General features: G+C 36.2%; 2 protein-coding genes across 3 annotated transcripts in view; one reads left to right on the top strand and one right to left on the bottom strand.

The window, feature by feature from the left end:
• Positions 1 to 1,517: 1,517 nt before the first annotated feature.
• Positions 1,518 to 17,901, top strand: LOC148651214 (sodium/hydrogen exchanger 3-like). Its single transcript, XM_088601250.1, has 16 exons — positions 1,518 to 2,018; positions 3,715 to 4,017; positions 5,094 to 5,254; positions 5,542 to 5,620; positions 6,228 to 6,405; positions 7,753 to 7,973; positions 8,386 to 8,588; positions 9,196 to 9,285; positions 9,408 to 9,478; positions 10,492 to 10,621; positions 11,358 to 11,494; positions 11,939 to 12,068; positions 12,691 to 12,864; positions 13,646 to 13,700; positions 14,055 to 14,159; positions 16,708 to 17,901. The coding sequence occupies exons 1-16, from the start codon at positions 1,760 to 1,762 to the stop codon at positions 16,959 to 16,961; spliced, it is 2,550 nt and encodes an 849-aa protein (XP_088457376.1). The 5' UTR covers positions 1,518 to 1,759; the 3' UTR covers positions 16,962 to 17,901.
• A 1,992-nt stretch (positions 17,902 to 19,893) lies between these two features.
• The window catches only part of LOC148651213 (sodium/hydrogen exchanger 3-like), a 36,225-nt gene continuing 29,144 nt past the window's right edge, over positions 19,894 to 26,974 (bottom strand). For both annotated transcript variants that reach the window (XM_088601252.1, XM_088601251.1), the window contains exons 13-15: positions 25,670 to 25,843; positions 23,444 to 23,504; positions 19,894 to 22,080 (exon numbers count right to left, since the gene is read on the bottom strand). In XM_088601252.1, coding sequence (XP_088457378.1) covers positions 21,854 to 22,080; positions 23,444 to 23,504; positions 25,670 to 25,843 — 462 coding nt within the window. In that variant the 3' untranslated portion in view covers positions 19,894 to 21,853. The remainder of the gene's footprint in view (positions 22,081 to 23,443; positions 23,505 to 25,669; positions 25,844 to 26,974) is intronic.

Raw genomic sequence — 26,974 nt, 5'->3', positions numbered from 1 at the left:
CTCCTGATCTTCTTTCCATCCATCCAGTTTAAAAGGCCATTGATCAGTGGTATTATCACTAGTGACATGAGAACCCCCATTAATAATTGCTTTGCTAAAATACATTTATCTTTTCAAATTCTGATTCAAAGTTCCCACCATAAAAGAAGATTGAGGGTTTAGGGATATAAATCCTTATAAATTATAGCTGTGCAATTACTGGATTCTAATTTAAGATGATAAAGGCATCCTTGGAGTCTGATTCCACATCTTTTCACAGCATTATTTTAAATCCTAGGCTTTGAGGTGCGTTATACTGTAAGTAACTGTATCTTTAATGAAGTGAATGTTTTGAGTAATTAACTAAAAGAGTCCTTAATTAAAATCCTGTGTAATTTGGTTAACTGTTTAATTGACAGCTCAGGTTGGAGGAAACATCGAAACCAGGAAGTGAATCTGAACCTCTTGTTCTTCCATTTCAGTTTTTATTAACATACTGTATGTTTGTTTTATGTAAACTAAGACACACCTGTAAAAAAACTTCAGTGCTATGACATTAGATGGCTTAACTTCACAGCTCTTCTCTCACTCTCACAGCCATATTCTACTGGCTTTTGACATAGCAGTAAAGTACTCTCCCTGTTTTGAAAATTCCTCATCAGTCTCAAAAAAATAAATATGGTGAAAGCATAATGTCAGCTGAAGTCATATGCCAAGTGTTTACAGGTGTCATTAGAGTACCAGAATTTTATTTCATAGATCATTAAGCCTAAATCTGGATTGTCTACAATGAGGTCTTATCTAAAAGGCCATAGATGAGAGCAAGCAATACAGTGTGAAAAGCTGAACTGATTCTGTTTTTCTGTATATAGCTCATAATGCATTGGAAACAATCCCCTTGAACCTGCAGAAAGCCCCTTATTTTTCATACACTGTATTATCATAATTTAATTTAGATTGGTCAAAAAATGTTTTAAATATTAATGCTGTGATACTATAATTGTTTCTGCAGACATCTTCACAATTTGTGTTATTCTAAATATAAATAACGTTTTGCTTAATAATTTAAATTTAGAAATATGGGAAACAGGATCGAAAATCATTTGATTACTTCTTATTATATCCATGAACATGATTTGCTTATAATCTTGAAGAACAATTTAAATTTTAAGTCAGTCTTTTTATTTTCTATGTCTAATGTACAGTATAACACTCCAAGCTTTCTCCAAATCAATAATATATTCACATATCATTAAGATAAAGCAGAGTAAAATTAAATTGCTTCATTTTTGTCTACAAGTACTTTGCTTTAAAGACAGGCTTGCTTGATGAAATATTAAATTATATTCCTGCTTGTCCTTCCTTATTTACTGTGAGATTTGGAGACAGTAATATTCTGCGTCTTTGAAAAGGCAATTCTCGTGTGTGGTTGCACGGTAAACACAGCACTGATAAGGCTGTCCTCTCTATCCACAATGCCTCTGAAGACAAAGCCCAGCCTACATTTACCTGTGGTATAAAAGGGCCAACTGACTCAATGGGGTGACCAGTAACACCATTGCCTGTTCTGCTATTTGTGGTATTAAGCTGAAGAATCACTCAGACAGGTTTTTCATACTGTAACTCGGGGACATGACAAATGACAGAAGCTGGAAAATCTATCATTGACAAAAGTTGACAAGATGATGAGAGATCAAGACAACTGAAGGCACAACAGGAGAATAACAAAGACACTGAATTGCATTCACTGATTAAGGAGTTAATTAACAAGAGCTGTATAATGGAAGCCCAACGATTAAAACTGACAGTTGTTCTTTTAGTTCTAGCTTGCTGTGAGACATTAGTAGACAGTGACACACTAAGAGGAAGCCGGATTCCCAATGGTACCTACTCCTCGACAAGAAATGAACAGGCTGGAAATGGCAACGCAACAGCAGACAGTATCAGCACCTTCCAGATTGTGACCTTTAAATGGGAGCATGTCATGGAACCTTACCTGGTGGCTTTGTGGATTTTGGTGGCCTGGCTATGCAAACTCGGTATGTGATTTCGTCATGTGATTTGTCATATAACACATACAGTAAATGGTAAAATAGTAATGGTAAAATGTTATACGTTTGTCCTAATCATTTTGCAGGTATTAGTACCTCTGGAGCTGTTTGTATCTCACAAAAGCCTTTGGCAATGTCATTAGAATTATGACCGTGAATTCTGTTTTAAATATGACTTAACTTGAAAATATCAATCAGCACATTTCAATATGTTTTGTTGATACGGTATCTGAATAAATTATTATTTTATGTTTATATACCCTATACATATTTTATATTTATATACAGTACATAATATATACAAGACAAAACACGGCAACTGTAAGCACAATGAAGTAAAGGCTATTTTTAAACTATAGAAAAGTTAAATGAACCTATGATGTGAACACACTATTCCATATGTTACGGTATTTAGGATATAAATATTGCATTGATGAAGTATGTGAAGTCAATTACTTAAATATATGCATGTCAATGATAAAGACCTCTTGACATCACTGTAGTGAAAAATAAAAACTCCTTCAATTGAAAATTATTCAGAGAATGTGACGGACTAAATTTTATTGGTTATTGTGTTCAACAGAGCCCACCTACAGTATTGTGTTATGTCTTTACTTCTTAGCTGCATTACTCATTCTAGAACATGTTTCTGGAATATGCTAGGTAATGATGTAACTCTCATTACATCATTCTCTCTAAGACACAATTGTAACAATACAGTACAGTTAATTTGTGAAACGCGATACTGTTTTTTACATACTGTACATACAGTAGTGCATTTTTTTAGGAAATCTGTCTTTGTAATCTAATACATTATTTAATAATAATAACAACAATTTTCCTTGAAAAAACTGAGGCAAAATACCATTTAATCCATCTTAACCCATTTAAAACAAAAAAATAAGAGAAAATAAATTAAATATCAATGGAAAGCTGTCAAATTAAATGAATAAACTCCTTCTCTGCAAACTACATGAAAGGTACAGTAGATGTCTTCACTACATCATACATGTACGTTACAGGATCACCTGCATAGTAATAACATTTTAAATGATAGCTAACATTGATTTAAAATGTATGTCTTGCTTAATTCTAATAATTAAAAGCACTGTATAAGTGTAAGGAATTATTAGTAATTATTATTAATAATTAAGAAATAATCTCAGGTTGCTAAGATCTAGCAACAGAAATAATGGATACTAACAGAGAAAAACATATGGAATGATTAGATTTTCAGAGAGCATTTGATAAAGTTCTTCATAAAAGAATAAGTTTGAAACTGGGGTAGGCATTCAAGATAATGAGTTGTCTATGTTGATATGATTTACTTATTTTAGACAATAGAGGGAAATAATTAAAAGGTTAACAGACCTTAATAGGATACAGAATTAACAGTGTAGATTTTAAGTTATATTTGGATCCTGTGCTTGGAAATTGTACAGGACACCAGTGAAGAATTGTCTATAATACATGAACATGTTCAGTAAGTTACAAAAAGAAATCTTTCCACCTAGTGCACCCAGATATACTGTATGCCAGGGCTAAAGCGTATGTCACTGTACTGACAGACTGTTATAATAAGTAGGAACAAGGAATAGGTTTACTCCATGCTGGAAAGAGAAGAAAGAAAACACAACGTTTCAGCCGTGTTATAATAAGTATTTTTTTCTCTCTGCTGTTCTAGTAATTGAACTGGACCACCGAGTGACACAATATATCCCAGAAAGTGCTCTGCTGATTACGTGTGGCTTCATATTTGGAGGCATTATATGGGGAGCTGACAAAGCTCCTACGTTCTACCTGTTACCAAGGACCTTTTTCTTCTACATCCTGCCACAAATCATCCTGGAGACAGGCTATCACATGCCCAACAAGCTGTTCTTCGGAAACATGGGCGCCATCCTCCTGTTTGCTGTTGTTGGTACCTGCTGGGCGGCTGGTACAATTGGTTTGGCGCTGTGGGGTTGCTACCTGGGAGGAGCAATGGGTAAGTTTGTGGTCCAGATTCCCAGTGTGCATAGAAGTATTAAAGCTGCCCTTGGGGATTTTTTGGTAAATCATCAAAACCAATAAAATATTTCCAAGTGCTCTATACTACATTTTGCATCATTTCACAGAATCACAATTGTTAGCTGTAGGATGAAGAGGGGTGGGCAAAATCTGAAATTGTCATGTTTACTTATAAATAACAGTTCACAGCTGTCCACTCCCATGACAATACAGATGATACATACAGTATGAAAATTTGTTCACTATTTTTCATTTATGTGACTGGCTATAGCCTTCAGAGAACACCAAATGTGTAAAAAATGCTTCATGTTGACTCCTCTTCACACAATTTGAGATTAGTTGATTAGTGAAATACATTTTTTAATGATTAGGACCTCTGATCATCTTTACTATACACCTTGGAAGAACTGGAGATGTTTCAATAAACTTAATGACATTAAATGTTAATGACTTTACAATGTAATAAAGATATTAATTTTACATCAGAACTGCTAATTTCAGAAGTGTACTTGCAATGAAATCACATAATAAAATCCAAATGAGATCTACACTTCACCTACAGTACAAAAATAGAAATTGATATTTGATCCGAATGCAGCATATAAAACAAGTTCTTATTATACAAGTTCTCAAAACAAGTGTTATTATACTTGATATCATCTGTTTATTATTCACATTAATATTTTCAATATGTTTTTCAGACTAGTTAAAACAGCTGTCTTATTTTTGTGACTTAAGGTATTCTTTGAATGAGGAACTTTACCTGTTTTTTTTTAATTGATAGTTTAAAAAATAAAAACAAAGCTTTTGCAATATGAACTTGTACTTTAACAAGACCATATTCTGCATGCATAGTTAACAGATCACCTAGAAATGCTATATTCAGTTTATATTGAAAAAATATTTTCCATATACAGTAAGCATTTCTCATTCATTTATTTCTTGTGTGTTGTTTTGATAGTTTGCCATGCATGGGATGTATTTTTAATATCTGTAGAAAGGACTTCTAATGTAATATGTAATAAATATAACTTGTGCACTGATTATTTTTAGGTACTCTCGACATTACTCTACTAGATTTTCTTCTGTTTGGAAGTTTGCTTTCGGCAGTTGATCCTGTTGCTGTAATTGCTGTATTTGAACAAGTACATGTCAACGAAGTTCTTTATATCATTGTCTTTGGGGAGTCTCTCCTTAACGATGGTGTAACAGTGGTAAGTACCCACTTTGCTTTGCAGAAAACAACAATATTTTCACAAAACCAAAATTCATAATTTGTTAACATTAGTTATTTCCGTCTTTTTAAATGCTAAAAAATGTTTTAAAATAGTAAAAAATGGAAATGATCGAAGACAATTAAATACAAAAACAGGTACAACAGTATATGGTGATATTTATGCTTGTCATGGGGCCCAGCTTTCTTGAAGTCCTGGTGTAGATTGTTTCTAATTTGACATTAATTTTGCTTTATACTATAATGCCTTTCTACCTTTGTCTTCAGGTCCTTTATAATGTGTTTGACACTTTTGTAAAGATGGGAGCTGAAAACATCCAGGCTGCAGATATTATCAAAGGCATAGGTGAGGCTGAATTCCTGTGCATTATAGTCCTAGTTTTTAATGCTTTTTTATGCCCTACGCAATACACAACAATTAACATCTGTATTATAATTTTTATGTTGACATCATGGGTGGCACAGTGGCACAGTGGTTGGCCCCAGCCCCCTGGAGTTCTGGGTTCTACTCCGGACTTGGGGTGCTATCTGCATTGAGTTTGTATGTTTTTCCTGTATTTATGTGGGTTTCCTCCAGGTGTTCATGTTTAGTACAAAGGCATACAGTACCCGTAGGTTAATTGGCTTCCAGAAAAATTATCCTTGGTGTCAGTGTGTGCAAGTCTGTGTCTGTGTGTGCCCTACAATGGACTGGCATGTTATCCAGTGTGTATCTCGTCTTGTGCCTGTTACTTGCCTGGACAATTTATGGCTCACCCACGACTCTGGATTGGATGAAGTGGTAAGACAATTGATGGATGATGGCATTATTTATTACATCATCTCATTCACAAATTGATCTTTTCAGATAAAACATTCTGCAGTACAAGTCTAAGGCGTCAAGGTAACTGAATTTCACACTTGTTCTGAAATAATCATCTTCAATTTTTATTCTGTTTCTTCCTTCAATTCAGTGTCCTTCTTTGTTGTTGCCTGTGGTGGAACCATAATTGGAGTTTGCTTTGGAATACTGATCTCCTTACTGACGAGGATCACCAAAAATGTTCAGATCATCGAACCGGGTTATGTCTTCATCATGGGATACCTTGCCTACCTCACTGCAGAGATGCTGTCTCTATCCGCTATCCTTTCGTGAGTTTTTAAATTTCTTACTTATCACACACGTCTCAAATACATTTTATTTTCAGTTTTTCAAATTGTCTTATGTGTTGCAACAGACATGAAAGATAATTTTAAAATAAGGATCTCTGACTTCAAACTTCCCTTTTTTTATCTGTGTATCTCCATGCTGTTGTGTTCTTTATGAGAGTAGTTTGCAAATGGACAATTTTTACTGATTAAAATAAAATCAAAGAAAGATGTGTCTGCACAGGGAATAACTTCACTGAAGTGCAGTGAAAGTGCAACAATCTTTACTCTCCTCCCAAATTTTCTGATACAATGACAAATTTGTGCTTCCGTCGATAATGGCAAGCTGTTCCACATCCCGAGGCAGCAACACAGTCCCAAACCATAGCACTCCCTCACCATGCTTCATGAGTGTGACAAGTTTCGTCTGTTGGAAGACATTATATAGTTTTTTTATCACACAAAATATTTCTCATTGTGGCCAGAAAACTATTGACTGTCCAAAGAATATGCTTCGGGTGTTCTTGTAGATTGTCCATATGATTTTTGGCAAATTTTAAGAAACTTAGAGAGCAATGAATTAAGAAAGCAATGGTTTCTTCCTGGATTTTGTCGCATGAAAACCATTCCTGATAGGTCTCTCGCTGATGGTTGAGTCATGACCACTGGCATTAGCTACCATGAGAGAGGTCTGCAGATCCTTAGATGTTACTTCTTTGTGATTTTCTGGATGCTTTTCTAGGGTGCTCTTGTGGTGATCTTGGCAGAATGACTGGCCCTGAATACCATCACCATGGTCTTGAATATTTTCCTCCTGTCTAACTGTGGATAGGTTTAGATGTGGTTTTGTAACCAACTACTCTTTTTCTGAGGTCTTCTCAGACCTTCACAAACGTTTTATCTGCACTCTATATGAAACTCATGTTTCTCAAGCACAATGACTTAGAGGTTAGTGTTGTGAGGTACCTGTAGGCCTTATGTCTCTTTGAGGCCAAGAACATGCTTGTAGAAATAGGTCCTTTCCATTTTCTTGTGGGTTTTCATCAGGTGCCCTGGTTTTCACTCATCTTGGAGATTCTTAATTATCTCTGTGTATTTTAGCCTTGAGATAGACTAATGCCCTGCCAAACGTGTGGTCCCATTTTGAATCCTAATACCTACTGATATCTTGAGTAACCAGATTAGTATCTAGGTTACTGAGACCCTGGCCAGACATAAGAAGCAATGTGGAATTGGATAGGTACTTGATCATTTTAAAGTATGCAAGACAGGGCTGCATTTATATTTTGTGAATCGGGGATGATTATGTGCATTTCGTAACTTTCACTTAAAAAAACTTTTATATTTTAGGATTACTTTTTATGGCGTCTTCTGCCAAAAGTACGTCATGGCTAACATGGATGAGAGCTCGGTCAACACTGTCCGATATGCTATGAAAGCATTTGCCAATGGATCTGAAACCATCCTCTTCTTCTTTCTGGGAGTTTCTGCAATAGATACTCATATCTGGAAGTGGAATACAGGTTTTATCCTGCTCACGATTTTGTTCATGTTAGTTTTCAGGTATATAGGTAAGAAGTTCACATATATTTTTCAATATTAGTAAAATTTTGATAATGTGTGAGACCACATGGGAAAAAGGTAGAGTACTAGCTCTAGTTTCCATTGAGCGACTGGATTTGGAGTGGAATAAAATAGAAAATACAGAGTAGTATAATACAGTCTAAAACTTCCCAGAAGAAGAATAGATATAAAAAGATTAATTAAAACTAATAAAGCAGTGTTTAATTTTTCAAATAGTACTGTGGCTACCAGTCAAAGACATGACTCCTGACTGGGTATGGAGTGGTCTATAGAAAAAAGGCATAAGTACATTTATACATGGCAAGCATGTAACACAGAATTTTAACAGATAGTAACAATGTCAAGGGCAATCAATGATTCCTATATACCTGCTCACACTGTGGGCCCACTGTGTTGCAGGTGTCTTTGTCATGACATGGATGTTAAACCAGTTCCGACTGATTCCCTTAAGCATCATTGACCAAGTGGTCATGGGCTACGGTGGTCTGCGGGGTGGGGTGGTATATGGCTTGGCGTTCCTTCTGGACGACGCAAAGGTGAAGGAGAAGAATCTTTTCATCAGCACTTCTCTCATCGTTGTGTACTTCACTGTCATGCTACAGGTAAGTGCATTCCAATTTAAAATGAGTAGGACTCAAGCATCTGTGGGAGTGCAGCGTGGTCTCAGATATGATTGAGTTGTACTGGAATTCTTCACCCATTCTGTGTGTTGAAGGAGTGCACTAACAATACTTTATCAGCACCTCTCTGTATATCATGACTTATTATAAACATCTATATATGTTATATAATAATAATAATAATAATAATAATAATTATAATAATAATAATAATAATAATTAAAGTGCTAGTAAAGGGTAACCTAATTGAAGAATTTATATTGATTTCTAAAGTAATTATCATTATATTTAATAATTAAATTAATACAGTACATTTAATAATATTTATGAATTAAATAATTGAGATTTGTTTTATAACAGATTTCAAGTTCAAGTAGGAAATAACAGATATATAAAGTAGTATATATAATATGTATCATATAAGTAAAGGTAAATAATGTATTAATATCCTTAAAGAGAAAACGTCAGTAGCTAATTGATCTTGGTAAGCCAGTGTGTATGTGCCTTATGCTACAGATCACAAAAATAACTTTAAATAAAGAAAACGTGAGCAAGACGGTCACTCTCATCCCTCTGATACTTGTTGCAGGGAGTACTGATCAAACCGTTGGTGACCTGGCTGAGAGTGAAGAGGAGTCAGCCCAAAGATCCTCTGCTAGTTGAAAAACTGCAAAGCAGGGTAAGGCCTTTTACTTCACAAAATGTACCTCAACTACATTTATTGTATCAGCAAATATATATAAAAATATTTGATCATTTTAAATGTTTCACCTGAACATTTGCTGTTTGTTTTTTTTAAAGCTGTTTGACCACATTCTTGTTGGAATCGAAGATATTTCTGGACAGTTCGGCAATAACTATTTCAAGGAGAAGTAAGTGAGAATATTTTCATTTTGAGAAGAAAAATTAAACCGTTCATTACAGGAAAGCAGCATGAGAATACTAAAATGCTTTTTTTTTTGAAGAACAAAATACTTTTAATATTTCAAAGTTGAGAACATGCATTACCTTTGTTAAGAAAATAATTGCAGCATTGTGTGACAGAAACAAATCCTCTGTGACTTACACAATTGAAAAGTTTTATTTCTTCTCTGAAAGAAATTTTAAAAAGTAAAAGGGCTTTACTTCTTCCACAAACATATTAATTTATAATGCCTGTTTTCCAATTAAAGTCACCTAAGCTTAATTTCCTTACTTTTTTAAGCTTCTCATTGGTTTTTGCATGTTGAAATTGTAGTGAATTGTTAAGTATTTATTTATTTCTAAGTTCAGCTATAGACATACTGTATAGTAAATACTTATTAACATGAACACAACCAGGATTGTTGGACTTAAGGAGATTATGAGGCAACTAAATGAGCAGCATAAAGGAAGTAAAAGCAGAAAGCGTTCAGGAGGTTTTTTTAAATTGTAGACTGTCTTTCTTTTGTATTCTAAGCAAAATACAGTACTGCATACAGTAGTCACAGGTTGAACTCTTGACACTATGGCAAGACGTCCTGCTTCAAACTGGGGCAAACTTCATGTCCAGCCTGCTTTTGTGCTGGATCCTAAGCCAATTATGCACCAGTGGAATAATCCTGTATACTGACTTCAAAACTCTGTGAGAATTAGTTGTAAAACCGACAAAACAACAGAATATACAATATACAGTATAGCCCTCATATGAACTATCTAAGTAGAATCCACAATATTTCAAATGCCATGATGGTAAAATAAAATCCCATATCAGGCTGGAAAGTTTTGGGACAGATAAAACACTTTCGAAAAGTGTTCTACTGAGTGTGAGGACATATGACATACAGTATGAGAATGCCTCAAGCTTTTGGACTGTTTAAAAGACTTCAAAGGTTTTCACAATCCTCCATGTGGCTGTTCTTTTCAGATGGACGCAGTTCGATGAGAAATGGCTGTGTTGGTTGCTGATAAAACCTTCTGTACGAAAGTCAAGGGATTATCTCTTCAGTGTGTACCATCACCTAAATGTTCAGGATGCTGTCAGCTATGTCTCAGAGGTAATAAAAATAACATTCTGAATTGCTCTGGCTATGACCAGAAAAATTCTAGATATCTAAAAGGGTAGGTAATCTGAAAATATTTTTGTACTGTACTGTAGGTGATATACAGTACTATGCTACAATATCAGAATTATAGATTAATGTGTACAAACGAATCACCTGTATGGAGTGGCTGTGGTAGTGCTTTTTTAAATTGTGTGAAGATCAATCTCAAAATCAATCATCAATGCACATGTCTTTCATACACTGTTTAAACTATATACTTTCATATAGTGTTGTATAAACTGTGGGCATTACATGAGTTGGAGCCCACATTTGAGCAATTTGCCAAGTCCAAAAACTCCTTGAAATAATATGTGAAGGGGAAATATTGTGGCTCAACTCTGTACATGTTCCACAGTCAAAGAGCTAATCCTTTTGTCAAGAATCCAGACCTAACTAATACTTAACCTAAGTATTTTGTTAAGAAAATGCACATTAGTCTATTGGACATTTACCCCAAGCTTTCTGATTCTGTATTCTTGTCTACAGTAGGTTAAATGTTTATTTAAAGTGAAAATATTCATATTGTTAGAGCAAATGTGACTATAGGAAGGATGGACACAGAGTTATGAACAGAACAGAAATCTAAAATCGTGCAGCAATACAGTATGTTTTTCTGTATCGGATTACTTCTGCACCTTCCCTCGCTCCTTCACCCTGTCTTAAAGCAAGATTTCCTCTTTTGTTTAAGGGTGAACACCAAGGATCACTGGCCTTCCTACGGTCTGAAAGCGATGCAAATGTAGACTTTAACAAGAACCTGAGTTCAAAGGTTTCAGAGATTATATCTAAGATGACACCTGAAGATGCATCGGTATCTTCTTTTCTGTAAGTACCAGGTTATAACATTTGATATACTTCCAGTCAAAAAGATTTTTTTAATCATTCCAGCAACAAATCCTTTTAAATAGTTGCCCCCAAAAGCCATAAAAACAATTTATTTCATTGTTTGGCAAAACAATTAAGATCCCTTTGGAGTAACCAAAAAGCTAGGAGCACTGTCAACTCACTAATAACACTTTGAAAATGAAATATATACAGTACTTAACAACTTGGAATTCACTGTTTGCTGCTTTATTTCGGAAGAGAATACATTTTAAAAAGACAGACTTTTTTGTATCTTCTAAATTTTGCTTTTTCTTCTTTTCTTTCTATTACGTTGACAACCTGTCAACAGGGCTAATAATGCAGTGTCTTGTATTGTGATTTTTGATCATGCAGGCATTTCTTCATGTCGACAATAATAAGGCTGAGTGTTTTCTGTTCTTGCAGACGGGATAACATCAGTTCCGTGTGCCTGGACATGCAAGCCTTGGACCTCTGGCAGAAGACTGGTCGTCAGAGAGAGGACATGGACACCCATCACATTATCCAGCAGCACCTCTACAAGTCCAGGAAGCAGGTCAGCTACACCCCTGTGCTACAGACAAGCAGAATCTTTTGACCGGCAGATTCCAAAAGCAGCTACAGCAAATGATTATGCCAGGTTTTCAAATATAACACAACAGAGGAGCTCTTGGTTTTAATGTGTCGATATTATGCAGTCTGTCTTTCTCAAGTAAAAGGAAAACTAATAGAGAGCAACTACCAGAGTATTGTTTCAATACAATACAATTTCATAAAGTGTTTAAGCCATTGATTATTCAAAATATAATATATATGGTTCCGTATTCAACATAATATTGTGCCACATTGAATTGTAAAAAACTAACAATTGTTTACATTGTTTACATTATTACGATGGTTTCTCAGGGTCATCACTTTAATATGTTTGTCTGTGTTCCTTTTAGACTAGTTTTTATATATAAAAGATATTCCCCCAAAATACATTCTTCTAGTACTGTATTAAAAACCAAACAATAATCTCCTTGAGTTTTATTGATAAATGAAAAAAGAATTAAACCATTAGAAATTATAGGGCCATTCTATTTGTTATAACTATGCATTATGGATACTTAATTCAGCAATTAGACTCAAAGTCTATACTGAGTGCTATTATAGTTTCCTTTTCTGTTTGACCTCAGCCCAGAAACAGGTTTAGCAGAAGCAACAGTGTTCCCAATAAAGATGAGAACGAAGTCCAAGAAATCTTCCAGCGCACCATGAAGCGACGTCTTGAGTCCTTTAAGTCTGCCAAGATGGGGGTCGGCCAAAGCAAGAAAATTCAAAAACATCAAAGGAAGGATCACATGCAGAAAGTAAGGTTCAGCCATCCCATAATTCTAAGATTTTGGTGTTAAACAATGCAGTTGTGAATAATCCATGTCTGAATAAATTATTTAATTCCATTAGACAAGGAGTCACCAACACAGGTCATAGAGAGTACCAGTCCTGTTATTCTTATAGGTCACCCTAAATTGCCTATTATTTAAAGATTAGGAACACTAGTCTAAGCAAGTGATCAATTAAAGAACTAATATTTCAATGAAGGGAACTCTGATCCTTAAGGGCTGAAAGATTTTTATTCCAAATGATCACTAAATTGTCTAATTGGTCATGGGTTAAATTGTTCCTAACCTTTAGAAATGTATGATTTAAACACTGCCTACAAAACCTGCTGGATCTCCAGGAACAGGGTTGAAGACTCCTTCCTCACAGGAACTGTGTTGTACAGTAGGAAAGTCTATTTGTCTGCACTTTAGAACATATACTGTACACTTGCAAACACTTGTGGATATGTACAGTATGTGTTCATACACTTGCAGGGATTAAGTAAAGTTAGGACAAGGACAGACATTTGTTTGCCATGTACTGTATATCCAATCCCAACAGATGACAATGGCCAAGCAGTCCTCACCAAAAGATTGCCTTATACTCAATAATCTCATTTTCTCACAAGTAAAAACAGTCCTTCTCAGTGTTCTGGCTCTCCAGACTTGCTTTAGAATACCACTTGCACCCTTTGAGTCCTATCAGTTACCACTAGTTGCCATATGAGAGCACGTCAAATTATACCTTTTCCTTTTTTTCATGATGCAGATCAGAACACCACCAGTGGAGAGTCCTAACCTCTCGTTTTCTTTTCAAGAAGAAGGTAATGGGATATTCAATATAAAACAGAAATATGTTACCTAAATATAAAATAAATAATATTTTATAGATAAAGCTTGTATTTACAAAGACAGAAAAATATATCTAATATGAATTATTATATTTTATATAAAAATATATTTTTATTGATATCAAATATTCTGGGGAAATGTTGGATATGTTGAATTTGGCTTCCTGTGTCCTGTAATCTTTTGTAACTTTTTCAGAGAAATATTCTTCATTAATATAATTCTGAAGCTCTCATTGGTGTCTTCACAATAAGACAAAGGATTTCAACAGGATCTCATGCATTGTCTCTTTTTCTAAAAAAAAATATGAAAATCTCATTCATTTTCAGATTTTGATTTTCCCAATGTGGATGTTACTCAGCAGCCTGGAGGTGGCATTCACTTCTTAGCATCTGGAACCCTGCGGACTGTTCAGGAAGAAAATGAATCTGGGGGTAAATAATATGTTTGTGATCTTTTTAAGTTGCTGGACAACAGTGCTTTAATAAATTATTTTGTTGCTGCTTCCATTAGTTTGACTACAAAACTGATAATATTCAATCATCAGCCTGGAACAAGTAGTTACTGTAAGTTTAAGGAAGGACCTCTAGTATGAACTGAAAGATTCAGAGGCGCTAAAAATGAAATAGTTTCATGTTGTGGAATTTATAACAGATGTTCAGGAGAAAGTTTAGATTCAAATCTCTCCTTCTGCTCTCCAACAGTAAAAATACAGAATATATATATATACCTTATATACCTCGGCTTCTGAACTTCCTTTGCACCCCTCCCACAACCCCATCTACAGTACACCCTTGCAGCAGCTCCCTGGCTCATTCCTGGTAATAGTGAGGAGGGAAAGGGTGCTGTTCTCTCAGCTAGATGAGTCACACTAAAAAAGACTCTGATAAATTCATCCCACTATCACATCCATTAGGTTCTATCCAAACTGTTGAAAGGAGAATATACCAGTCTTAGTACAGAAAGGCAAGATGTAAGAAAAGAAAAAAATCATTTAAGTTCATGAGATAGACTAATCTTTTATCACCTTGTGGATGTCCCCTTACATACTCACTTATTCAGGGAAATGTTCAATGCCATTTGTTTCAGAGTAACATGTTTGATTAATGGAATACCAAAAGTGTAAAGAAGTTAATAAGGTTGTAGGAATCCACCTTTTCATAGTAGATTGCATTAGCAAAGAAAATACATAACCTCCGTGACAGATTAGAAAACATACAAGTGTTTGTAATTTCTCCAAATGCTCTAAAGCCACACTGCTGTGGTAAAGAGGTCTGACTTCAGGGCTGCTGTCTGTCTGCTGCCAGTGCATCAAGGTACTGTACTTCTCTAGCATATTGATAGATAGCCCTATGCTGGCTGCAGCACGTGGTGTTACAAAGGGGATTCCGAACATAAACTAAACACTGTGTATTCTGCAGATATGTTTAACTCCATATATTACTTAGGATGCACATGGTTTTGCAATTGTGTTAATTCCATGGCTGGGAATTTCAGGTGGGTAGCTGCGTCAGCATGCGTAGTCTGCAAAGGAACAAGTAATAGGTTTATTCCATGCTGAAAAGAGAAAAGAGAATACACAATGTTTCGGCTGTGAAGCCTTCTTCAGGTGTGAGAAAGACAGGGCAGACAGCAAAGATTAAATAGCACAGGAGAACAAAAGCTGGGAGAGGGGAGAGGCCACTCAGGAAGTGCAAAGTGGAGAGGGGTGAAGAGAGGTGTGAAGTCAAAACGTGCATGAGAATAGAGAAGATTACACGAAAATAAGTCGGTCATTGAGAGAAGGGGGGTGGCGTGAACCTTGTTTCAGGATGAGTTTAGTTTCTGTTGTTTTTCTGCTATGGGAGTTGAGAAACCCTTCTTTGAGAACAGAGACAGAGAGATCAGTGTGAAACTATGGGATTGGAGAAATCTTTAATCTTCACAGCCCTTACATGTTCTCTGAAGCGGTCTCCTAGTCTCCTTCTGGTTTCTCCTACGTAGATAGCTGGGCTGATGCAGCGAGTTCTGTTGCAGAGGAAAGTGCCTGATGGGGAGCTGTGAACCAGAAGTTTACGTAGATTGGGTGGTCGGTGGTATGAGATGATTGGGAGGTTAGAAAAAAGGGTACCTATGGAGGGATTGCCCTGTAAAATGGAGTAGTTGTTAATAATGGTCCTGGGGATAGAAAGTGTGTTACAGTGGTAGGGAAGCACCATAGGAATGCGGTTGTGAGACCGGGAGTTCCTGGTCAAGTTGATGATCTGAGGGCTGTTTTTGGCCCAGGTGAGGGCCCTAGCTATGTCCCATCCTGTTGCCCATGGCAACCCCACTAACTTGCTGATAAAAAAGGTTATTAAATGAGAAGGCATTTAGTGTGAGAACCAATTCCGCAAGACGCACTAGAGTGTGGGTAAGTGGATCAAGCACTGTGCGTTTGTCTAGCATGTGCTTGAGGGCTGTAAGACCGTCATAGTTCGCCAGAACGCTCACCACACATCAGCTATTAGTGGGGAGGAGAACAGAGTAATGAATCCAATTCATAGATGGGGATTATTAGGAGGCCATGATTGGTAAGGACCAATGGGAAATTTGGTCAGGAAGCCGGGGTTACACCCCTACTCTTATCGAGAAACGCCCTGAGATTTTTAATGACCATAGAGAGTAAGGACCTTGGTTTTAAGTCTCATCCGAAGGACGGCTTCTTTTTACAGTATAGTGTTCCCATCACTATACTGTGGCATTAGGACCCACATGGACCGCAGTGTGAGCACCCACCGCTGGCCCCACTAGCACCTCTTTCAGCAGCAACCTTAGTTTTTCCCAGGTCTCCCATCCAGGTACTGTCCAGGCTCATACCCGCTGAGCTTCAGTGGGTTGCCAGTTGTGAGTTGAAGGGTGATATAGCTGCTTTGAGATGGATCTTAGTTGGAGGAGTCATATATTATTGTTATTTTATTTTTTATTTATTTTGTATTGTATATTTTTTCTTCTACCACTCAGGAATTGAAAACCCAGCGTTCATTCCTGATGAAGATCAGCTTACTTCCCTGAGGCCTCCACCCTGGGTGCCCAGAGAAGACACCGTGGTGCCCTCACAGAGTGCACGTCTTCACCTTCCCTGGTCTCCCAATACCTTCAGTCGCCTCACCCCACTGAGGCTCAGTGCAAGATCCACAGACTCCTTCCAGATGGCGGATGCTCCCACTAACAGTGAGCATCCTCATTCGTTCCTGCCCAATGGGAAAAAACATTAACTATTGCAAATCTTTCTGCTCCTTTTCAAATCACAGAAAACTAAATCTGAGTATCACTATATCAATGTCATTTTTCAAGCTGTGTTAATATAACCTTTATGTCATTTACCATTTATCACAGTATTTGGTAAGGGAGAAATAAACACAAACAGTTTAATTTATTTTGGTAACTCTTAAATTGATATCCTGAAAGGTTAATGAAAGGTTAATGTGACAATTTTCACAGGTAGTACTTACTTTTTTAATCAACAAATACTCCAGATTTTATGTACTATGCATTCTGCTTCATAACGTTTATATTATTAATGGAGTTGTTAAAACAGAAGTTCAGGAGGAGGTCAAATTAAAATCTCATTCTTCAGCTCTCCTACTGTATGTACTGTATAAACACTAGCTGGGTAACCATTACCTCCTAGCACTCCTCATTCCACCCCCTCTGCACCAGTGTAGCTTCCTCCCCAGTTCATTCCTGTTGTCACAGCAGTTCTTCTGCCAGAGCTATCATTACCTGAGCCAATTATTTTACATTATTTTATTGTGGTTTATGTAGTTTTATAAAATATTTGTTTTGTTAGGAAAATATTTCATTTTCAGATACTGAATGCAGCCCTCTTCTCCTAAAACTGTATATATCTTACTTTTCTTGTATTATCAGCAACATATCAGATGCAATATGTAGAGCTGCTAAAATGAAGGGCTTTAATAAGACATATGCATCTAAGAACATCTCTTAAAGGGATTTTAGAGACTGATTTTTCTTCTCCTAAACGACTCTATTTTAGGGTTAAATGACTTGATATTTGAAATATTTAGATCTATCAAGGTCAGACGACTTGTCCTGTGAAATGTTCAACTAGTAAACTATTATAATTGATGCACATATTCGTGTTTTATATATTTTGTTATTTTGTTGTAATAAAGTTCTTATGGCTACACCAGACCATTGCTGATTTTGTACAGTATGTTCATTTTCAATGATTTAGCTTCTTTGTGTGGACCTCAACAGGGTTAAAAACACTGAAATGCCACAAAGGGGATTTTTTTTCATTAATGTATCATTGCTTGGTTATGGCCCTTGCTGTGTCAATTTTATGCTAAAACATTGGTGTACAGTATATGTTTTTCTGAATGCTCACAGTATATATTAATTTATAAAATAGACTTCAGTACAGTATGTCCAATGAATAGTAGCTCACATTCTATAACCATGCTGCATCAGCATTAAATTGTCATCATCTGAAAATTGCTTAAGGCACTGATTGGTTTAGCTCCTAGCCAGAACACATCGCATAAGCATAAACCAGTTATTAATCTGAGTCCGGATGATTCAGATCTTACTCTACTGAAGATCAGGCCCCAGTCTATTTGATTCAATGACTCTCAGAATTTTTCAAACTATCCTAACGACCATGGGATTAATAGGTAAATTTACTGTGATTATTTTGTAGTTTAAATTCAGTTTTTTGGAACTTTGGAGTTTTTTAAAAAAATGCATATTGTCATTGTTGTTGAAAGTCGGGTCTTCTCCTTACTTCTTTTATCACTCATTAACAAAGTAAAATTCAATTTTATTGGTGGTGGTGTACAAATTCAATTAAAAAAGTGACAATAATAACAAACTGTGACAAAAATATAGTCAGCCACTCTTTCATACAGTACATAAACTGAAATAGTCTGGAAAAGATTAAAAATCTATCTCCCAGAGTAACCACAAGACTCCCCCAGGCCAAGTGATGCCAGAGCACTTAAAGCTTTTATGTTCACAGTATTTTTAAATCATTGATCCATTCATTTTCTGACTGCTTTATCCAATGCAGAGTCACAGGGGAGTTCCAACCCCAAACAGAGAGCACCCCAGAAATAGGACCTACTGCAGGGTCCCAGATCTGTGAAGAAGCAATGCTAGTCACTGTGAGACTATGCCTGCCCTAATAGTAAGTCACTAAGACAAGAATTAATTCAAGCAATCGATATAGAATGGAAAACAAATGACTCTGTTATTCTTCATGATATTATCCCAGAAGGATTTCAGAAATGACTCTCATCATCTAACCAATACCGATTATGAAGCCAGCAGTAGATGGTGCCATTTTGTTTTTTTTAACACTTTCGTTTCTCTGTGATAGAAAATGACCGAAAAGTTAAGGATTGTAACACATTTTGTGAACAGGTTAATTTTATTCAGCCTCCCCTCCCCCTAAAAAATCTGTTAAAGCAGGAAATCAAATTGTTCAAGTAAACGTTGAGAAGTGATTTGACATATATTTATTTTTTGGTTGAGCAATGAATAAGTGAACAGACGTATAAATCTAAGCAGCACTGCAAAAGACAATTCTGTCATCATTTCCATCTTTTCTGCAGGGAATATTCCTTTCATTTTATGTTTTTTTTGTACACCTGTGCTGTCCTGCATTTATAAGACACAATAATCACCGAATAACAGCAGTTTAAATGACAGTAAACAAGCCTTAAAAGCACTTTGGGTTGAACTGAAAACAAATTGTCATTTTGAATTCACGCAATCATGACTGAATAATGGTCACCTTCTGAACTGGTCCAATACTGTCCTTACTGGCCCCATGGCATGTCATCACTGTTCAAGACCTGGAGACTTCTGTCAATACTCTTCTACTACTTGTATTGTGCAATACTGGGAGATTACTTTGACTGTGTAAACTAGTCTTTTTACATTGATTAGATCTCAGATTAGAATACATGCATTATCCCAATGCATGGCCCAGTTCTTAAAAACTTAAATGGATAGCAAGTGGGTTAAATCCTGGACAGTTTAAGGCAAATGACTGCTGGCTTTGGAGTTGTACAAACATGGCTATGCTGTGGTTATTTAAACAAGGTTAGTACTAGCAGTCTTGGTCAAATATTGTCAATAATGTCTTACTTCACTCAAGAACAAAAACAAGACAACTTCATGTGCTAAAACACACTTAATTTATTCATTTGCTCACAGGTATAGAATTCAAGAGAATCACAGCTTCAGTTTTATAAATTACCAGAGATCCTAAACAACATTTTTTCTGTTCAAACATTCTCAAAAAGGCAGACTTTAAGAGTTCTTGCTAATGCATATCTCAACTAAACTTGGGTTTGTTCCTAGAAATTCCCGACCTCTTTTCAGCTAATGGTGTTGTTTTGATATGAATCAGTATATAGTACATAATCTGAGTGACATATTTTACGGTACCCTCTCACTGAACATTTCACGACAGGATTTTCACCATTTATACTGATCAGCATTTTCAGCCTCCTCACCCCAGGTAGAAATTACAATACAACATTTGTACTTTTCAATTCTTGTCACAAAATTCAATTGATCAGTTGTTCAGAGTTACTGTGTGAGCTAGGAGAGTAAATATTTAAGAGAGAGAAAAATGTAATTTATAAAATGTATAGTAATGCCATAAATATACTGCAAATATTAAATAGTCAAGATCATTTTAATCTTCATTTTTACTTCATGAAATACAATAGTATTATATTATTATAGTAGTAACTTTGTAACTACACAGCATTAAAATTGAATAGTATGTAAGGATATGCACCTGCAAATTAGGAAAACCTGCAGAATGAACCACAGCTAGTCTGAATGACTAAGCAACAAAAGGGAGAGGAAGGGAAGATAGAATGAGGGGCTTTTCCAGTTCTGGACAGGTGCACTGTGTGGCAGTTCCCCAGGACTGAAGAAGATGTTCCAAGCTGCTAAGGTACAGGGATGATTTAAGTTATTAGCACTGGAGGACTGGGGCGGTACCTGCCATGTAGCAGTATACCTTCTATCCACATCCCAGGTGAGAAATGGCACAGGCAGAATCCTGAGTGCTCCCTTGACCTTATCCTCAGCAGACTGAAGGTGCTCTTAGAGAAATGTGAGAGAAAGGCAAACTTGGCTGCTGATGCATCAGGGACCCTGGTGTTTGTTACTGAGAGGAGTCCCTGGCCAAACAGGATCAGCAGGAAACATAAAATACATTGGTGAAGATGAAGAAATGGACGACAGAGTTAATTGAGCTGAATATTCCAGTGCATTGTGATAAACATTTATGAGTACAGTTAAGGAAGGACATGCAAAAGAAACTCCGTACTGTGTTCCTCAAGACGGGACTGACACATGGGAATTATGAACCTGGAGGAAGGCTGAAAGTACATGACAGTCCACTTAAAATGCCAAAAAAACTATGGTGGCATGCTGGCAGACTTGGGATTGTAGTTGTTTCTGTGTCAGTTTTTGTTATACTCTACAGATTAATAAACATTATTTCCTAATTATCATGCAAATAATTAGTGCTCAAATTGCTTTTGAATTTACTTCCATTTAAGCCTATCCTCTCTCAAGATTTACAGTTAATATGGAACCCTTTCGAGATCACAGACTATGGTAGATAAACTAATATATAAGAAATATATAAACCTACCCATTTTTTCTGTACAAAATGTTTTATTTTGAACATAATGTAAATATTAATTTCCTAAACAGTTTAGCTCTTTTTCATAAAAATAATAGTTTTGTAACAAAATTCCCTTTCAGGGATTTGTTCATCTACATTTTTAAAAATATTTCTTTAATATCTTAGAGATTATTGCACATCATAGTGAAGGAAGATTATTGGTAAGGCAAAGTAATTCAGCATGTAATGCAAACAAAGACCTATAAAAACCAAAATAATACAATGTACTTTGCTATCTAGAGATCTAGAAAATAAAAAAATCTTAAATGCAAATGATGTTAAAGAATAAAACATAAAAATCTAAAGTCAGTTTCACAGATTAGGAGGAAGATGTTTTTACCACACGGCTTGATAAGGAAGAACCAACTCATGTTTTCCTGGTGGTAGACAACATGACATTTGTACTTTTGATTCTACATCAAGTCGGAATTATTGAGGATTCTCATCAGTAGCTGGAACACCTGCAAGTAAAAATGAATCTGTGGATCTGGTGCTGAGCCTCAGTGGGGCGAGCCGGTTGAAGGTATTTGGAGTCCAGGGAAGATGCACACGTGCACTCTGTGAGGGCACGACGGTGTCTTCGTTGGCCACCCAGGGTGGAGTCCTCAGAGGAGCAGGAAGCTCTTCATCTGGCATGAAAGCTGGGTTTTCAATTCCTGGGAAAAGGGAATCGAAACCTTCACCAGAAAGGACACAATAGTTGCACTGTTTCTGTAACATATTACTTCTAATATGTCACTTTAGGAGGCAGGATAGGATTACCATTTGTGCTGTTGCCACACAGAGCTTTGGTTCTCGGTTTAATTTTGGCCTGGGGTGCCTAATTATTTTTATTTCCTTTCTAAACAATGAGGGAGACCCCGTGTCTCAAAGTCTATCATTTCCTAATTCCGCACATGCAGTTTTCTGAAGAACAACTACTGTACATTAACTTTGAAGGAGGCTGGGGCTCCCACTTGTGGCAGTAGTTGGAACTACAGATCTCATTTGACGATATCTTGTCATAGCTAATATTTCAATCCTCAATCCATCTGAAAACATGTTTTTAAACGTGTAAGTTTAGAATGCACTACAATAAGTGGATTTCAAGATTCAGACATCAACTTGGAGGCGTGGGCTGAAGCTGGTGTGCCTGCAGCTCTTGTCTAGCATAAATCATCCATCCTATCATTTTCTAACCACTTTATCTAGTTCAGAGATGTTAGGGAGCTGGAGCCTATCCCAGCAGGCAACAGGCAAATTAGCATGAATCTGTCATACGAAAAACGTTAATGTGAAAAATCAAACACAGCAGTTACCACTAGATAAATGTCCTTCATTCACAGTTGACACAACTCCAGATTCTAGGAAACTAATTGCTCCACCATTTTCTTGGGTGCCTCCTGCATTAGAGAATTGAAATTCTGAAGAAGCAAAATACAGTATAGTGCAAAGACAACATCAGGAAAACTGATGTGTTTAACTCTTTTGATACTTTGAGAGGTATGTTATGAAGATGAACATAAGAAAGTTCCTAATGAGAGGGAGGCATTCAGATTGTCCAGCCCATTTGTTTACTCGTAGCTCACTGATCCAGGGAACTTATCCAGCTGTTTCTTAAAGAAAGTATCAGCTTCAACGTTATTACTGACCAGATTGTTCCTGGCCCCCACCATCCTTTTGTATTAAAAGAACATAAACCATAAGCTATTAAGTTCAACACACTGCATTATTTTTGGAACAATAAGTGAATTATACAGCTGTAGATTTTCAACTGTTTTTTTGCATTTTATAATGGCTAAGACACAGAAACAAAGGGGTGAGAAACCAACAAGAACTCCTTGTGTTGTCTTTCAAGAAACAACAGTAGTGATACAACAAAAAATAAAATGAGAGTGAGAATCCAAAGATTGTGAGAAATGTCTGGAGATGTATTTACAACATACAAGCAAGAAGAAGTCACATAGCAGCCATAGAAGGCTCTGGTATCAATCAAGTAGGATCACAATTCTATTTTACAGATAGCAGACTGAACATTACCTTCATCTTGAGAAGAAAATGACCACCCAGCAGACTCCTCTGAAGATTTTCCATTTGGCATCTGGGAAAAAAAAGAAAGAAAAGATTATGCTTATGTGTCTTTTATGCAGTTTTTTTATTAAAGTTGGTAATGATGGTCAGTTAAGTTCAGATAGTTCAATACTCTCTTCTGAAACTCTATGGAATTTACACAAAGAACAGCATAGTTTATTTCAATAAACTTTCACATTAGTACAGTACTTTCACTAAATAGAGACTCACTGAGAAATTTAGCCATGTTTGCTAAAAATTAATTTAATATACCTGAAATACATATCACTAATTGCTGAAGTGATTGCTAAATAAGATTGACTGCCATTGCATATTACGTGATCTCTTGCACTTTACATGATTAACATTCTGTGTGATATGTTACTGTATGCAATAACTGAGATCTAAGTTCTATTTAGCTTTAACATTTTAAAAAGTACTGTATTAGCAAGGATAAATATACTTAATGCTTTATTTTGATTTTAGGCAATTTGTGAAAATAATGACAAATCGTATATTTTTGTATTTCTTATTGAAAAGTAAAGCAATTTACTTATAAACAGTGAAAGGATGAGAAGTGACACAGTGTCTCCTTACATGGCAATCAAGATAAAGGAAACAGAGCCATACTTGGCCCTATTATAGAACCTTGTTTTATTATGACAAGAATCTTAAATCTGTGCAGCTAAAACACTTTTTTTCTAATTTCAAATATATATTACCAATTGATGGTCCAGGCTTACCTTCTGTGTGTGATCTTTCTGATGATATTTTTGGAATTGAATGAATTAATTGAATTGGAACATGGAATATTGCATCACAACAAAATTTCATTTCTTAATACCAAAAGCCTAAAATCTCAACATTTCAATTGTTTGAACCTCTTTTCTATGTGTTAAGGCAGCGGTGTTCAAACTGTGGTACTCTTAGCCCCAGGGGTTAGCAAGCTGAGCTGTAGGGGTGGTTGAAAAAAATCCATAATGGCTGAAACATTAAATAACAAATTACTTCAAACTGTCTCTCCACACAAAATACCATATCAGTGTCTGCTTTTGGAGCACTGACACTGCACTTAGAGGATGTTTATTGTTGAGGTACTCCTGTTTTGTCACAATGGATGTTCCTCACAAGGAAAAACAAACAAAGGGAGAGATACTTAACAAAGAAAGAGGAAAAGGGGATGGGACAATAACCTTTGTTAGTTTCCTTGAGTACATTGGGTTTTGGTGATAATCGTGAAATGATTTTGATAATTTATCAATTTATATTTTTTGGTTTACGTTCATTACATATTTGACATACATATTACATATTTGGCGCCTCCCCCCCGTACAATAGGAGAAGATATTTTTAATTTAATTGATATTTTCAAAAAATATAACAGCATTGACAGTGAACACTGTGTGGGGAATTTGTACTGACAGGGCTATGTCAATGACAGGGAAACATAAAGATTTTGGGGCTCACATCAGGAAGTTTGCCCCACTGTTTTCGTGGGTACACTATAGCATTCATCAAGAGGCCCTTGCCTCTTAAAATGTGCCAGGAGAACTCCTGTCAGTACTGAATTAATCTGTGAAAATAGTTAACTTCATTAAAGGTTGCCCAACGAATTCAGGCATTTTTACAACACTGAGCATTGAATTGGGACACTTCTCCTGCACACAGAAGTTTGCTAGCTGTCACTCTGCAAAGTTTTGACTAGGCTTTTTGAAGTGAGTTCTGAAGTTTAGTAATTTCAAGATACAAGAAAAACTGCTGGAGTTGATGTCTGGTGGGGGACTGCAGTTACAGTTAAAAGGAGACCACTCCTGGATTTCTGGGTACAAGTAATGGAAGAATACCCAGACCTATAGAACCTACAGTAGCCTTGATAGCATTCTTGCCCTTTGCCACAGCGTTCCTCTGTGAGGCTGGTTTCTTTGCACTCACAGCAGTATCAACGTATCAACAAAAGCTGGATACAGAGAGAGATTTAAGGGTTAAACTGTCTTTCATTAACTTTACTTTGTTAACCTTAAGTCTGAAATGCAGGCCAACCCATCGAATCAGTAGTTAAGATTATTATTAGTAGTAGTAGAAAGTTATTCCATGTTTACTAGTGCATCTGTAATACAAATTTGGTCCTAATTTCAAAGGAGGTACTCAGCTGAAAAAGTCTTAAAACCACTGCATTAGGGGATGGCTGAACCTCACCTTCTGCATGTGATCCTTCCTTTGATGTTTTTGAATTTTCTTGCTTTGGCCGACCCCCATCTTGGCAGACTTAAAGGACTCAAGACGCTGCCTCATGGTGCGCTGGAAGATTTCTTGGACTTCGTTCTCATCTTTGTTGGTACTGATGTGGCGTCTGCTATACCGGTGTCTGTGCTGTGGTTGAACCAAGCAGACAGAAAAAGTGTTAACATACAGTATCCCACCTTGATGTCTGTACAGTCTATAGTATAGTGCCAAATAAAAGGTCAGGAGATAGTTGATGTGGTTTATAAAATGGACAGTTCATTATTCTAAAACACTTGGCTCAAAAACTTTTTAATCACAAACATTCAGGAACAATGACAGGAGCATAGTCTAATTCTCCTAAGCGGCCTTAAATTGTAAATATTGAAGTTATCATTTCCTAAATTAAAAAAACGAAAAATAATTCATATTTATTTATATAAATAAGCCCCTTCTCTCCTTCTCATTCATGTTTTGCACCCCCTCTCAATCCCATCTCCACCAGTGCAGCTCCCCATTGGTCACTCCTCATTCTGCAGAAGTGTCCTGACTTTGTCATCCTACAGTCAGGGGGCTGGCCCACAGCCAAGACGGGTAAGCCAAATGAATAATACAATGGATAAACACTTAAAAAATATTTTTCAATATTTTGCTAATACTTTTAATTCTTTGTTGCTGTTATTCCTCATGAACGGATTATAAAGTTAACTTTTTTTTTTAAAAAAAATTGTGACTGCTAAACCAAATACAGATGAAAATCCTTAGCAGTGGTTCACAAAGGATTCATTAGGTATGCCTCCCATCATGTACAGTACTTCTGAAACCAGAAGCAAAAATTGATAGTTTTCATGTCTGTTTCTTCACCTTAGTGGCAAAACTGCCAGTGAGGAAAGAATTGTATTGACATAATTGTATTGACATCCAGGTGGATGCTGCACATTGGTGGTGGTGGAGGGGAGTCCCCATTATCTGTACAGCCCTATATAAGTGGAAGCAATTATTCAATTATTATTATCATTATAATCTTTTCAAACAAGAAGCATATAATCTGACAGATAATCTGGAAAATTGTGTCCATAATATAATGCAGTGATTATATTGTTATGAAGTGTCTTTAAGAATCTAAACACAATGAGTAACACCTGGCTAAGGTCAACATTTCCAGCTTCAAAGCAAGGAGATGTTTGCTGAGATGCAGGGATTCAGTGATAAAAACAACAGTAAAGTTTGCTTTAGTTTACCTTAATTAAATTCTGGGTTAAAGATTAACAGTCCAGGAAG

Source organism: Lepisosteus platostomus, chromosome 12 (genome assembly GCF_059453375.1).
Source record: "Lepisosteus platostomus isolate fLepPlt1 chromosome 12, fLepPlt1.hap1, whole genome shotgun sequence".
NCBI lineage: Eukaryota > Metazoa > Chordata > Actinopteri > Semionotiformes > Lepisosteidae > Lepisosteus > Lepisosteus platostomus.
This window is presented reverse-complemented; position numbering and strand designations above follow the sequence as displayed.